The sequence below is a fragment of the Pelophylax lessonae genome (genome assembly GCF_965119305.1).
Source record: "Pelophylax lessonae genome assembly, chromosome: 13".
In the NCBI taxonomy this organism is placed as follows: domain Eukaryota; kingdom Metazoa; phylum Chordata; class Amphibia; order Anura; family Ranidae; genus Pelophylax; species Pelophylax lessonae.
The window spans coordinates 16,310,979-16,328,496 of NC_138780.1; the positions used below are offsets into that span (position 1 = coordinate 16,310,979).

The 17,518-nt window shown below is 46.8% G+C and overlaps 1 protein-coding gene across 1 annotated transcript in view; it reads right to left on the reverse strand.

Moving 5' to 3' along the window:
* Positions 1 to 216: 216 nt before the first annotated feature.
* LOC309569094 (uncharacterized protein) overlaps positions 217 to 17,518 on the reverse strand; it is a gene marked incomplete at both ends in the record, with an annotated part of 200,527 nt that continues 183,225 nt past the window's right edge. Inside the window, 2 exons of the mRNA XM_082274858.1 lie at positions 217 to 293; positions 14,824 to 14,997. Of these exons, the coding sequence (XP_082130984.1) occupies positions 217 to 293; positions 14,824 to 14,997 (251 nt within the window). The remainder of the gene's footprint in view (positions 294 to 14,823; positions 14,998 to 17,518) is intronic.

Sequence of the window (17,518 nt, forward strand, 5' to 3'; positions counted from 1 at the left end):
TAATTGATGAGGGAGCATTTCTGCCCCTAGCAGGTTGAAACAAATGGGAGGGTTTCCGTTGTGGGAACACCCTTTTGTAGAATCGTGAAGGATCCAAAGTATAGTATGTGCATTACTCTCAAAAAGAACCCATTATCATGGTGGGACCATCCACTTTGGTAGAAGTTTGAAAGATCCCAAGAACTGCACGCATACCACTGTGAGCACAGTCTAGAATCATGGTGGATTACTTTGCTCATGCAGATCTTCTAATCTGTTGTTCTTGGGAAGGTATCTTCCCTCCTTTAGCCAAACTGAGAAAGGGAAGGGTGTGTAACATTATGCAATTCCTTGAGGAGAAGGTGGAAACTTGTTCCCCTCACAGTGGGAGTGTTTAGTTTATATATGGTACTGTACATGCCAGGGCGGCAATGGCAAGGAATTGGGGAACAGCTCCATGACCTGTACATCTGGGCAACTGCATGGTTGGAGAGCAGAATTATGCTGCTTTAGGTGGCAAGAGTGCTGTACATGCCAGGGTGGAAATGGCAAAGAATTGGGGAAGAGCTCCGTGACCTGTATATCTGGGCAACTGCATGGTTGGAGAGCAGAATTATGCTGCTTTAGGTGGCAAGAGTGCTGTACATGCCAGGGCGGCAATGGCAAGGAATTGGGGAAGAGCTCCATGATCTGTAAATCTGGGCAACTGCATGGTTGGAGAGCAGAATTATGCTGCTTTAGGTGGCAAGAGTGCTGTACATGCCAGGGCGGCAATGGCAAGGAATTGGGGAAGAGCTCCATGATCTGTACATCTGGGCAACTGCATAGTTGGAGAGCAGAATTATGCTGCTTTAGGTGGCAAGAGTGCTGTACATGCCAGGGCGGCTATGGCAGGGAATTGGGAGAAGAGCTCCATGACCTGTACATCTGGGCAACTGCATGGTTGGAGAGCAGAATTACGCTGCTTTAGGTGGCAAGAGTGCTGTACATGCCAGGACGGCAATGGCAAGGAATGAGGGAAGAGCTCCATGACCTATACATCTGGGAAACTGCATGGTTGGAGAGCAGAATTATGCTGCTTTAGGTGGCAAGAGTGCTGTACATGCCAGGGCGGCAATGCCAAGGAATTAAGGGAAGAGCTCCATGACCTGTACATCTGGGCAACTGCATGGTTGGAGAGCAGAATTATTCTGCTTCAGGTGGCAAGAGTGCTGTACATGCCAGGGCGGCAATGGCAAGGAATTGGGGAAGAGCGCCATGACCTGTACATCTGGGCAACTGCATGGTTGGAGAGCAGAATTATGCTGCTTTAGGTGGCAAGAGTGCTGTACATGCCAGGGTGGCAATGGCAAGGAATTGGGGAAGAGCTCCATGACCTGTACATCTGGGCAACTGCATGGTTGGAGAGCAGAATTATGCTTCTTTAGGTGGCAAGAGTGCTGTACATGCCAGGGCGGCAATGGCAAGGAATTGGGGAAAAGCTCCAAGACCTGTACATCTGGGCAACTGCATGGTTGGAGAGCAGAATTATGCTGCTTTAAGTGGCAAGAGTGCTGTACATGCCAGGGCGGCAATGGCAAGGAATTGGGAAGAGCTCCATGACCTGTACATCTGGGCAACTGCAAGGTTGAAGAGCAGAATTATGCTGCTTTAGGTGGCAAGAGTGCTGTACATGCCAGGGCGGCAATGGCAAGGAATTGGGGAAGAGCTCCATGACCTGTACATCTGGGCAACTGCATGGTTGGAGAGCAGAATTATGCTGCTTTAGGTGGCAAGTGCCCTGTACATGCCAGGGGGGCAATGGCAAGGAATTGGGGAAGAGCTCCATGCAGTGGTGTATTTAGGTTTTGTGCTGCCCTAGGCCTGACTAAACTTGGGCATCCCCTCATTTAAATATGACCCACCCTTTCCTGTAAAGGCCACACCCCTTCCTGTTACCCGTTATCACGTACCTGAAGGTGAGCCTGAACGGTGAGGAACCTCTCTTGCACCTCTGACTCAGGGCCCCTGATAGTGCAGACAGGAGGTGCCGGAGTGTAGAGTAGCACGAGTGCCTGATGTAACTGGAAGCAGGCTGATGTCCACAGAAGGATAGCCGCGTAGGTCCAGAGGATAAGCAGGTATGCAGGCAACTAGTGCTGGTGGCAGGAGCGTAGTGAGACAAGCCGGGTCAGAAGCCAAACGGTCATAAAGGAGCCAGAAGGAGCAGACTGGAGCGGAGGTCAAGGGACAAGCCGGGGTCGGTGCAGGCGGAGAGCAGAGGATAGTCAGGACAAGCCGGGTCTGGTACTGGTAAGCAGGATACAGGTTAGCAGGTTCAGGTCAACAAGGCTGATGACAGAGCATCACTGGAGTTGAGCAAAGGCTGGGTTTAAATAGCCCATTTAGCGCCAGCATCTGTCATGTTGCGTGCTTGCGTGCGTTCGCGTATTCGCGCGTTTGCGCATTCGCCAAGTCCCGACGGGATTTAACAGAAACATAACATTGAACAGCAAGGCTCTTCTTACACCCGCCCTATCATCCGTAAACCACAGACCACAACCACAGTCTATCAGTGCCCATCAGTGCAGCATATCAGTGCGGCCTCATCAGTGGCCATCTATACAGCCCCATCAGTGGCCACCAGTGCAGTCTATAAGTGCAGCTTATCAGTGCCGCCTCATCATTGCCCATCAGTGCCCATCAGTGGCCATCAGTGCAGCCTTATGTCACTAGATTGGTAAGATTACTCCTTTCTTTTAAGATATTTGGACTTGTGTTTGCTGCCACTGATTGTAATCATAGGATTATTTCACCAGCCTGCGGTCTGTCCGAATGTCCTCACCCGTTGGTATTATCATACCGGCAGGTAGCAGTGTAACTGCTTTATGGGGGTGCCAGACTGATTTGCCTCCTGGACCCAGCCCTCCGGCCCAATTTGCCCCATAAGGCTGGCACTATACTAAAAGTGTAGCGCAAGCCGGTGTTGACCCTTTTCGTACAGGGGTCGGGATGAGGCTGTTTTTTTTTCGTGCAGGGTGAAGCTTTTTTGCTGCCCCCCCTGCAAAATGCCGCCCTAGGCCTGGGCCTTGTTGGCCTAGGCCAAGATACAGCACTGGCTCCATGACCTGTACATCTGGGCAACTGCATGGTTGGAGAGCAGAATTATGCTGCTTTAGGTGGCAAGAGTGCTGTACATGCCAGGGCGGCAATGGCAAGGAATTGGGGAAGAACTCCATGACCTGTACATCTGGGCAACTGCATGGTTGAAGAGCAGAATTATGCTGCTTTAGGTGGCAAGAGTGCTGTACATGCCAGGGTGGCAATGGCAAGGAATTGGGGAAGAGCTCCATGACCTGTACATCTGGGCAACTGCATGGTTGGAGAGCAGAATTATGCTGCTTTAGGTGGCAAGAGTGCTGTACATGCCAGGGCGGCAATGGCAAGGAATTGGGGAAGAGCTCCATGACCTGTACATCTGGGCAACTGCATGGTTGGAGAGCAGAATTATGCAGCTTTAGGTGGCAAGAGTGCTGTACATGCCAGGGTGGCAATGGCAAGGAATTGGGAAGAGCTCCATGACCTGTACATCTGGGCAACTGCAAGGTTGAAGAGCAGAATTATGCTGCTTTAGGTGGCAAGAGTGCTGTACATGCCAGGGCGGCAATGGCAAGGAATTGGGGAAGAGCTCCATGACCTGTACATCTGGGCAACTGCATGGTTGGAGAGCAGAATTATGCTGCTTTAGGTGGCAAGTGCCCTGTACATGCCAGGGGGGCAATGGCAAGGAATTGGGGAAGAGCTCCATGACCTGTACATCTGGGCAACTGCATGGTTGGAGAGCAGAATTATGCTGCTTTAGGTGGCAAGAGTGCTGTACATGCCAGGGCGGCAATGGCAAGGAATTGGGGAAGAACTCCATGACCTGTACATCTGGGCAACTGCATGGTTGAAGAGCAGAATTATGCTGCTTTAGGTGGCAAGAGTGCTGTACATGCCAGGGTGGCAATGGCAAGGAATTGGGGAAGAGCTCCATGACCTGTACATCTGGGCAACTGCATGGTTGGAGAGCAGAATTATGCTGCTTTAGGTGGCAAGAGTGCTGTACATGCCAGGGCGGCAATGGCAAGGAATTGGGGAAGAGCTCCATGACCTGTACATCTGGGCAACTGCATGGTTGGAGAGCAGAATTATGCTGCTTTAGGTGGCAAGAGTGCTGTACATGCCAGGGTGGCAATGGCAAGGAATTGGAGGAAGAGCTCCATGACCTGTACATCTGGGCAACTGCATGGTTGGAGAGCAGAATTATGCTGCTTTGGGTGGCAAGAGTGCTGTACATGCCAGGGCGGCAATGGCAAGGAATTGGGGAAGAGCTCCATGACCTGTACATCTGGGCAACTGCATGGTTGGAGAGCAGAATTATGCTGCTTTAGGTGGCAAGTGCCCTGTACATGCCAGGGGGGCAAGGAATTGGGGAAGAGCTCCATGACCTGTACATCTGGGCAACTGCATGGTTGGAGAGCAGAATTATGCTGCTTTAGGTGGCAAGAGTGCTGTACATGCCAGGGCGGCAATGGCAAGGAATTGGGGAAAAGCTCCATGACCTGTACATCTGGGAAACTGCATGGTTGGAGAGCAGAATTATGCTGCTTCAGGTGGCAAGAGTGCTGTGCATGCCAGGGCGGCAATGGCAAGGTATTGGGGGAAGAGCTCCAAGACCTGTACATCGGGGCAACTGCATGGTTGGAGAGCAGAATTATGCTGCTTTAGGTGGCAAGAGTGCTGTACATGCCATGGCGGCAATGGCAAGGAGTTGGGGAAGAGCTCCATGACTTGTACATCTGGGCAACTGCATGGTTGGAGAGCAGAATTATGCTGCTTTAGGTGGCAAGAGTGCTATACATGCCAGGGCAGCAATGCCAAGGAATTGGGGAAGAGCTCCATGACCTGTACATCTGGGCAACTCCATGGTTGGAGAGCAGAATTATGCTGCTTTAGGTGGCAAGAGTGCTGTACATGCCAGGGTGGCAATGGCAAGGAATTGGGGAAGAGCTCCATGACCTGTACATCTGGATAACTGCATGGTTGGAGAGCAGAATTTTTTTTCTTACTTTCCCATTACCTAGTCCTTTTTCTTTTTTAATTCAGACCCAAATTGGATCAGTGGCAAGTTACCTAGTGCTCATCCTATGCCCAGTACCTATGCTGTGACTGCTAGCTCCATTCAATCACCACCCTAGAAAAACCATTGCCATGTTTGACGTTTAAGAATATTGCCTGAGCCCCCCTACCCAAAAATTTTTTGGCAAAAGCCTTCCCAAATCTGAAAATCTTTTTTTTTTTTTTTTTTTTTTATTTCCATTCAAATTCTGTGCCGACACAGTTGCCAATCTGCATTCTAACAAAGTCCCGAGATTCTGACAAAGAACTGTATGTTCTTTTACCTCCATCGGGACGGGCAAAAGGAAAACAAGGGGTGATTAACAGTAATGAAGCAAAGGCCTGAATATTCACAATATCCTGTGGCCAGGGATGAATAAGGCCCACCAAAAATAAATAAATAAATAAGGAGTTTTACTTCCGAAAAAAAAAAGCCCCCTTGCTCTAAAAGCTGGGCCTTGGCTTGAAACAAAGGCCCCGTTCTCTTAGGCCAATTCCCAAACCCTCAATTCTGCGGTTCGCTTCAATGGGCCGTTCTTCCTGGGCTTAGCTCATCTCTCGCTGCTCGATCATGGGCACATAATTGAAAAAGACAGGGACTGGTAACCCTTCAACCCATCCCGAGCGGCCTTGCAGGATTCTTTTCTCTGATGACAAACCCGGAGTTGGCACAGATTCGTGGGAATTGAGGAAACAGCTGTGTTTTGTAGCGAGGCGAGCATTACCTCTGCTCACCCTCTGGCTTGAATGTCACCCATGGAAGACATTAAAGAAATAAAAAAAAAAAAAAAAAAAAAGCGCGGCTATTTAGGTCAGCGGCAAATGGCGTTAGATCGGGGGGTCTTTAGGATGAGAGAATGCAGAGGAGGAACAGGACAGAATGGGAACAACAAAAACAACAGCAAAAAAAAAAAATTATGAAAAGGCAGTAGAAATGGTAAAATGAATCGTTAGCACTAATTATTAGGCACAGGGACAAACGATTAATTTGCAAGTCAATTAGTCTCAGTTAGGTCTATGTTTGCTGTTTTTAGCCAGTGAGGGGGAAAAAAAAAAAAGAAAAAAAAAAAAAAAAAAAAAAGACATTCTGAGGCTTTAATCCTTTACAGGGAATAGAAAATGTTGCCAACAGTGGGGGAATGGATAGCGAAGGGAGGGCTACAGCTGGCATCGAGATACGACGAGAAAAAAGGGGGTTGTTCTGTTATTGTTCACCTTCACAGAACGGCGTTTTTCCCTTGCCTTGTGGGCATGATGTACAGATCAGAGAGTGGCATCAAGAAAAGATTCAAAACGAATTACAGATTTTTTTTTTTCGAAAATTACGAATGCACAAATGCCTTGTGGATTTAAAAAAAAAAAGATACTCTATTTAAAACCAAAAAAAAAAACCAAAAAAAAAACCAAAAAAACAAAACAAAACTGTATTCAAGAAGTAAAGTAGAGTAAAACAAACTGTCTATTCCTGGTTATTAAGGAGCAGGCTGCTGCGTCCTTAGCAACCGATGAGTCATCAGCTGGGGCTTTTCCGCTGACAGCTGAATGTAAAAACAAGGATTGTTGGCAATAAAAAGAAAAAAACTGTCTATTCCTGGTTGTTAAGGAGCAGGCTGCTGCGTCCTTAGCAACCGATGAGTCATCAGCTGGGGCTTTTCCGCTGACAGCTGAATGTAAAAACAAGGATTGTTGGCAATAAAAAGAAAAAAAACTGTCTATTCCTGGTTGTTCAGGAGCAGGCTGCTGCGTCCTTAGCAACCGATGAGTCATCAGCTGGCAGTGGGGGCTTTTCTGGCGGACAGCTGAATGTAAAAACAAGGATTGTTGGCAATAAAAAGAAAAAACTTTCTATTCCTGGTTGTTCAGGAGCAGGCTGCTGCGTCCTTAGCAACCGATGAGTCATCAGCTGGCAGCGTGGGCTTTTCCGCTGACAGCTGAAAGTAAAAACAAGGATTGTTGGCATTAAAAAGAAAAAAAACTGTCTATTCCTGGTTGTTAAGGAGCAGGCTGCTGCGTCCTTAGCAACCGATGAGTCATCAGCTGGCAGCGTGGGCTTTTCCGCTGACAGCTGAATGTAAAAACAAGGATTGTTGGCAATATTAAAAAAAAAAAACTTTATTCAAGAAGTGAAGTAAAGGGAAGGGAAGTGAGGGGGTTCCCTGTAAGGTTCTGTTCACATCTATGCAGTTTCTCATGGATGTATTTTATAGTGCATTTTGCACACGTGTTTTTGACGTGTTCTTTTTTTATATGTTATCCCTTTTTTTTTCTCTTTAACCACTTCTGGACCGGAAGGATTCCCCCCCCCCCTTAATGACCAGGCCATATTTTGTGATTTGGCACTGCGTTACATTTAACGGACAATTGCATGTTCGTGTTACGCTGTACCCAAATAAAATCGATGTCCTATTTTTTTCACACAAATACAGCTTTCTTTTGGTGGTATTTGATCACCTGTGCAATTTTTATTTTTTGCGCTATAAGCAAAAAAAAAAGAGCGACAATTCAGAAAAAAAAAACAATATTTTTCACATTCTGCTATATTACAGTCCCCCAAAAAAAAAAAAAAATTAAAAATCGAATTTTTTTATAACATTTTAAGCCAATTTGTTTTCTGCTACATATTTTTGGAAAAAAAAAATTGCAATAAGCGTATATTGATTGGTTTGCGCAAAAGTTATCGCGTCTACTAACCACGGGAAAGATTTAGGTCATTTTTATTTATTTATTTTTTACTAGTAATGGCGGCGGATCTGCGATTTTTAGCAAGACTGCGACATTGCGGCGGAGAGATCGAACCCCTAACTGACATTTTTAACACTTTTGGGGGTACCAGTGACATTACTACAGTAATCGGTGTTAAAAATATGCACTGTCACTGTAGTAATGACACTGGCAGGGAAGGGGTTAACACTGTGGGTGATCAAAGGGTTAAATGGGTACGTAGGGGCGTGTTACTGTGGGGGGCGTGGCTTGTGAAATGACCATAGGGGCTCTGTGATCATTCCAGGGAGAAGAACGGTCGGCTGTGTTTACAACAGCTGACCGTTGTTCTCTCTCAGCAGGGAGCGATCGCGGGTGTCAGGGAGCGATCGCGGGTGTCAGGGAGCGATCGCGGGTGTCAGGCAGCAATCTGAGCCGCCTGTCCCGTGCATCGGTATCCCCGCTGAGGAGCGGGGGCGCGCTCGCCCCCTATCTGCAGGCGCGCGACCAACGTATACCTACGTCGGTTCGCGCAGGAGCGGCTGCCTGCCACAATATAACTGGATTCATTATAACATTTCAGAGAGACTGACAATGGTTGTATCAAAAGGACCCCATGCAGCCACCGAGCCACACAGGTTGGAAACTGAGCGTCTACACAATGGAAGTATGGGTGGTAGAGGGATGTGCCTTCTTGTCCTAACCCCCCATCCCACTTCTACTTGGTACCACAGGGACAACAGTGGAGAGGGACAATTATTAAAGAACCTGACCAAGTTTAACCACTTTACGGCGATCTGTGATTTTTTTTGCGAGACTGCGACATTGCGGCGGACAGATCAGACCCTTGACTGACATTTTTGACACTTTTGGGGGTACCAGTGACATTACTACAGTAATCAGTGTTATAAATACGCACTGTTACTGTAAAAATGACACTGGCAGGGAAGGGGTTAATTTTATTGGAGGGGGGGGGGGGGTTAATGTATGCCTGGTGCTTACTAACGTGTGTGTGGGGGGAGGTGACTGAGTGACATAGGGACAGATCGCAGGTTCAGCTATGCTGAACCCTGCAATCTGACCCTGCCTGTCACTTAGGAGATCCGCCCGCTTTGTTTACACAAGCGGGCGGATCTCCACAAGCGATTCCCCGACGATCGGGGAAGAGCAGCGGTGATCACCGCCGCTCCTCCCCTGGGCCGACTCCCGCTGTGACTGAATACAGTGGGAGCGAGCCTCCGGCGGCGCGTGTGCACGCCGCCGAGAGAGGGGAATGTCTGGCGACGTAGGTCTACGCCGCCAGACGTTATCGAGCCACTTTGCTGCAGTAGAGCTCTAGTGAGCAGCGGTAAAGTGGTTAAACAAGAACCTGACCAAGTTTAACTTTTCCCAACTCTACCCTAACCTAAAAAAAACAAAAAAAAACAAAATGACTGGAATTAGCTTTTAATGCAGAGGTTCTCAACCAGGATTCCATGGAACCCTGGGGTTCCTTCAGAGGTTGCTAGAGGTTCCTTGAGCAATGAGCAATTTCTGCCTCTCAGATAAGTTCCCCCTGACGCCATTCATCTTTTTAGCTATCTGGAAGAAGGTAATTCTTCCCAATGTCCACAAGTGTAAGGAGCATTCATCCCACTGACCATCGCACTGATGTATCATGAGTTGTAGATATAGTCATTTTTAGCAGGGGTTGCCTGAGACCTGAAAATTATTTCAAGGGTTCCTCTGTGTTAAAAAGGTTGAGAAAGGCTGCTTTAATGGGACAGGTTCTCCAGCAACTCCATGCTTGGTAACAATGTTGAGCATAACTGACACAAAAAACTTGTGGTCAACTATGCCAAATTTGTTGGTATTTTTTATAATGTGGAACAAAGACGTGTAGAAAAGACAATTGATTGCTTGCTGTCAACCGATCACAATATACTGACATGCTTGGTTGAGCTTTGCTGCTCATCTGGCCCGTGCCACCTGACTGACACGGATACCACTTGTCCAGTTGAGTCTCATAATTGGCGAGGCCTGATTAGTGTTTAGTGTTAGTGATTAGTGTTTTAGGACCGATGAACACTCCAAACATTCCAATCTATGGTATAGGCTTCAAGAAAGGGTAAGCCATACCAACCCGTCGATGGCACTAGGAAATTCAGGACATTGCATTCTGTGCAAGCTCTGTAGAGCGACTCACTATTGCTGGTGGGAAACTATGAAAAGGTACAGATTCTGATACTATGCCCCTATACACCATATAGCCAAAGTACGTTGGCAATATGTAACTGCTTGAGCAATGACCTAAACCCTACTGAACACCTTTGGAATGAATTGGAACACCAATCGTGAGACCGGTCTTCTCTTCCCACATCTGGACCTGGCATAACAAATGGTGGCCAGCTCCATAAAGACATGGTTTTACCAGTTTGGTGTGGAGGACCTTATGGGGCCTACACTGGGCCCTGACGTCAACCTTACTGAACACCTTCGGAATGAATTGGAACATCGATTTTGAGCCCGGTCTTCTCATCCCACATCAGGACCTGACTTCACAAATGGTGGCTAGCTCTATAAAGACATAGTTTTACCAGTTTGGTGTGGAGAACCTTATGGGGCCTACACAGGGACCTGACCTAAACCTTACTGAACACCTCTGGAATGAATTGGAACATCCATTTTGAGCCATGTCTTCTCATCCCACATCAGGACCTGACTTCACAAATGGCGGCTGAAAGAGTGTATCAACGTGCCTTACTAAAAAATTATATTTCATATTACACTTTGTTAGGGCTCATTCTACGATGGAAAGTGGGCCCTTGCTAATGTCATTAACGAGCCAGACTAACACTCATTCATACACCTTGGACAGCAGACAGCTGTATTTTGCATATAGATGGCAAGGCGTTGACATGTTAAAACACCTTTCCATTCATTCATTTGAACACTTGACAGTTGGATATTTTGCATAGGGATTACTGACACCACCCATAAACATTTGACAATTGCTTACATTAACACATGACAGCTGAACACAGACAGAGCGGCTCTCCCACAAACACAATCTCCAACACACAACACCCCACAGATACATAGGTGTATAGGGAACACAAGGACCTTTTCATGTACTTGTTTCTGTGAGATATGTTCTATTGTTAAATTGACCGATGAATTGTAACCAGTTTAAAGCAGTTTTTCCCGCTCAAAACTTGCCTTAAATATGAGCTAAACTTGCAATAAAATCAGATGTTTCTACGCTAAGCTTGAGTGCTGTGTGTCGTTATGTCTCCTGGCCAGAGGAGAGAGAATTCACTATCTAGGGAGATTGGGACTGAAGGGCCGTATATCATCTTGTAAATTGCCTCCTGACGAGATTTGAGCTAACAGCGGCCACCTCCATAAAGACATGGTTTTACCAGTTTGGTGTGGGGGACCTCAAGGGGCCTACACATGGCCCTGACCTCAACCTTACTAAACACCTTTGGAATGAATTGCAACACAGATTTTGAGCCAGGTCTTCTCATCCCACATCAGGTCCTGACCTCATAAATGGTAGCCAGCTCCAAAAAGACATGGTTTTACCAGTTTGGTGTGGAGGAACTCAGGAGGCCTATACAGGTCCCTGGCTTTAACTTTACTGAACACCTTTGGAATGAATTGGAACACCAATCGTGAGACAGGTCTTCTCTTCCCACATCAGGCCCACATCAGGACCTGACTTAACAAATGGCGGCCACCTCCATAAAGACATGGTTTTACCAGTTTGGCGTGGGGGACCTTATGGGGCCTACACTGGACCCTGACCTCAACCTTACTGAACACCTTCGGAATGAACTGGAACACCGATTTTGAGCCATGTCTTCTCACCTGACCTCACAAATGGTGGCAGCTCTATAAAGTCATGGATTTACCAGTTAAGTGTGGAGGATCTCAGTGAGCCTACACAGGGCCCTGACCTCAAACTTACTGAATTGGAACAGCAATTTTGAGCCATGTCTTCTCATCCCACATCAGGTCCTGACCTCATAAATGGTAGCCAGCTCCATAAAGGCATGGTTTTACCAGTTTGGTGTGGAGGAACTCAGGAAGCCTACACAGGTCCTTGACTTTAACTTTACTAAACACATTTGAAATGAATTGGAACACCAATTGTGAGCCAGGTCTTCTGATTCCACATCAGGACCTACCCTTACAAATGGTGGCAGCTTTATAAAGACGTGGTTTGGCTAGTTTGGTGTGGAGGAACTTGTGTCCATTGAACCTTTTTGGTCAAATGGGCACAAATTCCCACAGACACACTACAAATTCATGTAGAAAGCTTTCCCAAAAGAATGAAAGCTGGGGGGACGGGGACAGGGGACTTATCTGAACATTGTTTAGAATATGTGATAAGACCCCATCAACCAGGCATGCCTCTAGTAGATCCAGTTTATATGAGGTTGTGCCACTCGCTCCACCTAATGACCCTTGTCCTAGGTAATGAAGCCTACTTTGACCTTTATGAAACCACAATACTTAGAAGGGTACAATCCCTAAAGAGACCCTGTAACCAGACCATTTATTTCAACAAAATCTTCCCATAAGATCGTGTATTTAAAATATTTTAGACATCCAAAACGTCTGGGAATGCTTCTGGGTGCCGCCATCTTGGATGTGACCTCAACAGCCCAAGTTGACTCAGAGCTGTCACTCGTGTCCCCTTTTTCCCCCCTGCCAGCTACATAAAATGTTATGTAGTGAGGTGAGGGGGTGGAGGAGCTGGCAGGGGAGGACTGGGCCAGGGGGCAGGGGGGCAATTGACCCCTGGGCCGCTCTGATGTCCTGTAAAAAGGCTGCACTGCTTCTGCCAAAGACATGCCTAAAAGATTCCTGGTGCAGAGAAGAAAAAAAGTCTCTGCCACTGACCTAATGAGTGCGGGATGAAGACAAGGACAGAGCAAAGCTCTCCCCCACCCAGCATGGATGGTGTGAACAACTGTGTCTGAGCAGAGGCCGGTTCCATGCCCCACTGGACACTCTCCAGTGACTTGGCCCCCCTCCCACTCTCCCTCTTTCTGGCCCCCTCCTGACCCCCATTCCAGGCTGAAGCTCCATTCCAGGTACTCTCTACTCACCGGCTGAATCCAGGTTCCTGACCTGGCCAGCCCCAAACGAGCTGTCCCAGCTCCCCCAACCGCCCCCTGCTGGCCAGGTCAAGAACCTGAATTCAGCCGGTGAGTAGAGAGTACTTGGAATGGATCTTCAGTCTGGAATGGGGGTCAGGAGGAGGCCGGAAAGCGGTTGAGTGTGAGGGGGCCAAGTCGCTGCACTATGGGACTCTGGTTTGTACTTGCCCCCTGGGCTGAAAGTCGCCAGTCTGCCCCTGGGAGCTGGGCCAACACAGAGACTAACTAGACACTGCCAGGAAAGGAGAGGGCTATAATGTGCAAGAAGGGAGGGGGCTGTGATAGAGAATTGACTGGTCATTTTTTTTCTAGCAAGTTCAAACGATAATATACGATAATAATAAAATAAAAATTATGGAAAGGAAAAATTATTGGACGCCAAGTATGTAAAATACTTGATTGGCTGCAATTTTTTGAGATAGTGACAGGGACTCTTTAATGTAGAACCTAAACCAATCACTAAAGTCTCATAAAACGTTTGCATACCAATGACATTTTCACAAATTATTTTAGGAGGAGATCGGCAGCGCTGAGATAAAGCAAAAGATGAAAAAAGCAAAGACTGTATTCTTTGGAAAATTATAGCAATTGCTTGTAATACACAGTGCTGCTTACCATATTGAAAGCCATGCAGGTAGAGATTACCATTAGATATTTGCAGGAGGATGCTTCCCTGCCTTCCACTGGCCTACCAGTAGACCACTGGACATTATGGGATGTGGGTAAGGGGGATATGGCCGCTCTACCTTATAAGGAGATTGCACTCTAGGAATGCATTGGAAGCACTGGGGGTAAAAATAAAGGCAGGAACCAGGTGCTGTTCATGATCTCCATCTGCTAGTAAATGAAGAATGAATGAATGTTGAATAGGAGATAGGATAGTCCCTGAGGCCTTGTAAATAGCTTGACTGCTATGCTGCACAGCAGATTACAGAGGATGGGGCAAGATGGCTGAGGGTAAAAGGCATAGGGGGTGCAAATATATTATGGTTTATTGAAATGGATGGAGGGAGGGATAGATGGATGGAAGGAGGGAGGGATGGATGAAAGGGATGGATAGATGGATGGAGGGAGGGAGGGATGGATAGATGGATGGAGGGAGGGAGGGATGGATAAATGGAGGGATGGATAGATGGAAGGAGGGAGGGATGGATAGACGGATGGAAGGAGGGAGGGAGGGAAGGAGGAATGGATTGATGGATGGAAGGGATGGATAGATGGGTGGAAGGGATGGATAGATGGATGGAAGAGATGGATAGATAAATAGATGGATGGATGGAAGGGATGGGTAGATAGATGGAAGGAATGGATAGATAGATGGATGGAAGGAATGGATAGATGGATGGATGGAGGGAATGGATGGATAGATAGATAGATAGATAGATAGATAGATAGATAGATAGATAGATAGATAGATAGATAGATAGATAGATAGATAGATAGATAGATAGATAGATAGATAGATAGATAGAAGGAATAGATAGATAGATGGATGGAAGGGATGGATAGATAGATAGATGGATGAAAGGGATGGATAGATAGATGCATGAAAGGGATAGATAGATGCATGAAAGGGATAGATAGATGCATGAAAGGGATAGATAGATGGATGGGATGGATAGATAGATAGATGGAAGGAATGGATAGATAGATGGATGGAAGGGATGGATAGATAGATGGATGGAAGGGAGGGATAGATAGATGGATGGAAGGGAGGGATAGATAGATAGATAGATAGATAGATAGATAGATAGATAGATAGATAGATAGATAGATAGATAGATAGATAGATAGATAGATAGATAGATAGATAGATAGATAGATAGATAGATAGAGGTATTGAAGAAAGGATAACATGAAGGTGTAGAGGGATGGATAGATGGATGAAGGAGTAGGTAGATGGATAGAAATACGGATGGAGAGATGAATGGGGGGATGGAGAAATGGATGAAAGGATGAAAGGGTGAAAAGAAGGACGGGATGTATGTGGATGGATGGATGGAGGGATGGATGGAGGGATGGATAGATGGGTGAAAAGGTGGATAGGTAGATGAATGGGGTAGATAAAGGGGTGAACAGATGGGACGGATAGATTGATGGGTGGAGGGACAGGTGGATGGATGGATAAAATGATGATGGATAGATAGATGGATGAAGGAGTAGATAGAAGGATGGAAATATGGATGGAAAGATGAATGGAGGGATGGAGAGACGGATGAAAGGGTGAATAGATGGACAGAGGGATGCATGTATGTGGATGGATAAAAGGATGAGGGATGGATAGATGGATAGATGTGGATGGATGGAAAAAATGAGCAGGGATGGATGGATAGATAGATGAATGAAGGAGTAGATAGATGGATAGAGGAATTGAAATATGGATAAAGTGATGAATGCAGGGATGGATAGATGGATGAAGGGGTGAATGAACGGATGGATGTGTATAGATGGATAAAATAATGAGGGATGGACAGAAGGATGGAGAGGTGGAAAGATAGAGGTGTGAACAGATGGATAAAGGGATGGATGGATAAAATTATGAGGGATGGAAGAAGGGGTGGATATATGGATAAAGGGGTGAAAAGAGGAATGGATGGACAACATTTTGAAGGATGGATAAATGGATTGATAGATGGATAAAATTATGAGGGATGGATGGATGTGGATGGATGGATGAAATGATGAGCGATGGATAGATGGATGGATGGATAAAAAGATGAGGGATGGATAGATGGATGGATGGATAAAAAGATGAGGTATGGATAGATGGACGAAGGGGTGGGTAGACGATGAAGGGGTGGATAGAGGAATGGATGGATGGATAAAATGATGAGGGATGGATAGATGGATGGATGGATAAAATGATGAGGGATGGATAGATGGATGGATGGATAAAATGATGAGGGATGGATAGATGGATGGATGGATAAAAAGATGAGGTATGGATAGATGGACGAAGGGGTGGGTAGAAGATGAAGGGGTGGATAGAGGAATGGATGGATGGATAGATCGATGGATGGAGGGATGGATAAATTGATGAAGACACGGATGGAAGGATAGATAAATGGATGGAGGGATAGATCATTTCCTAAGGTTGTCTTAACTTTCCCATAATGCCAGATGCGTGCATCTTTTGTATTTGGGGGGCACAGAATACGGCCTGGCAGGGCTGGGAAGCCCATTGTATTAAAAAGTCAACAGCCATAAGCCACCCTTACAGGGACCTGAGAAAGGGCCATCCAGGTGTCAGTGCAGCTTCCATAGAACAGAAGATGAAGGAGGCTGAAGTGGAGCGTCCAGAAAAAAAATAAAAGAGCTGCAATGGCAGACAAAGGGGCCAATGGCAGGCAGGCAGTGAGAGGCGTAGAGAGCAGGCGCATTGTGTAGCCGGAGCCAAGGGGCACAGATAAGTGGAGCAGCGGGTTAAAGTGAAGAGAGATTAAGAGGAGAGGGAAGAGAGGGGAAGCCAGATGGTGCTAGCCTGCAACCAAGGCCTGGCAGCAATTCCCACACACAGATTTACCGCCGGCGCTGGGGCTGAGGCCTGGGAGAGGCGCGCTCTATTTGTGTGCTGCAATTACCTTATTATTACAAGGTGCTGCCATGTCACTTCAGAGGAGGAATGCGGCACAATTTAATGACCGGGGTTCATGAATATTCATGGTGACGTGTCTGCAGATCTATCTTCACAATCCTCCACATATACTGACACAGATGACTATCTATCCTATCTATCCTTCTATCCATCTAGCGCCACTGGTGTCACCAAGGGGCTTCACATATTACATATCCTGCTACAAAAGACAGTTCGAAACTGAAGACATAATACAGGAGATGGTCCGAGACTGCAGACCTACTACAGGAGATAATCAGAGACTGCATACATGGTACAGGAGATGGTCAGAGACTGCATACATGGTACAGGAGATGGTCAGAGACTGCAGACATACTACAGGAGACTGTTAGAGACTGCAAACCTACTACAGGAGACGATCATATACTGCAAACCTACTACAGGAGACGGTCAGAGACTGCAGACCTACTAGAGGAGACGGTCAGAGACTGCAGACTTACTAGAGGAGACGGTCAGAGACTGCAGACATAGTACAAGAGATAGTCAGAGGCTGCAGACATAATACAGGAGATGGTCAGATGCTGCAGACATACTACAGGAGACAGTCAGAGACTGCAGACCTACTACAGGAGATGGTCAGAGACTGCTAACCTACTACAGTAGATGGTCAGAGACTGCAGACCTATAACAGGAGATGGTCAGAGACTGCAAACCTACTAGAGTAGATGGTCAGAGACTGCAAACCTACTAGAGTAGATGGTCAGAGACTGCAGACCTAGCAGGAGACGGTCAGAGACTGCAGACCTACAACAGGAGACAGTCAGAGACTGCAGACCTACAACAGGAGACAGTCAGAGACTGCAGACATACTACAGGAGAAGGTCAGAGACTGCAAACCTACTACAGGAGATGGTCAGAGACTGCAGACCTATAACAGGAGACGGTCAGACTGCATACCTATGACAGGAGATGGTCA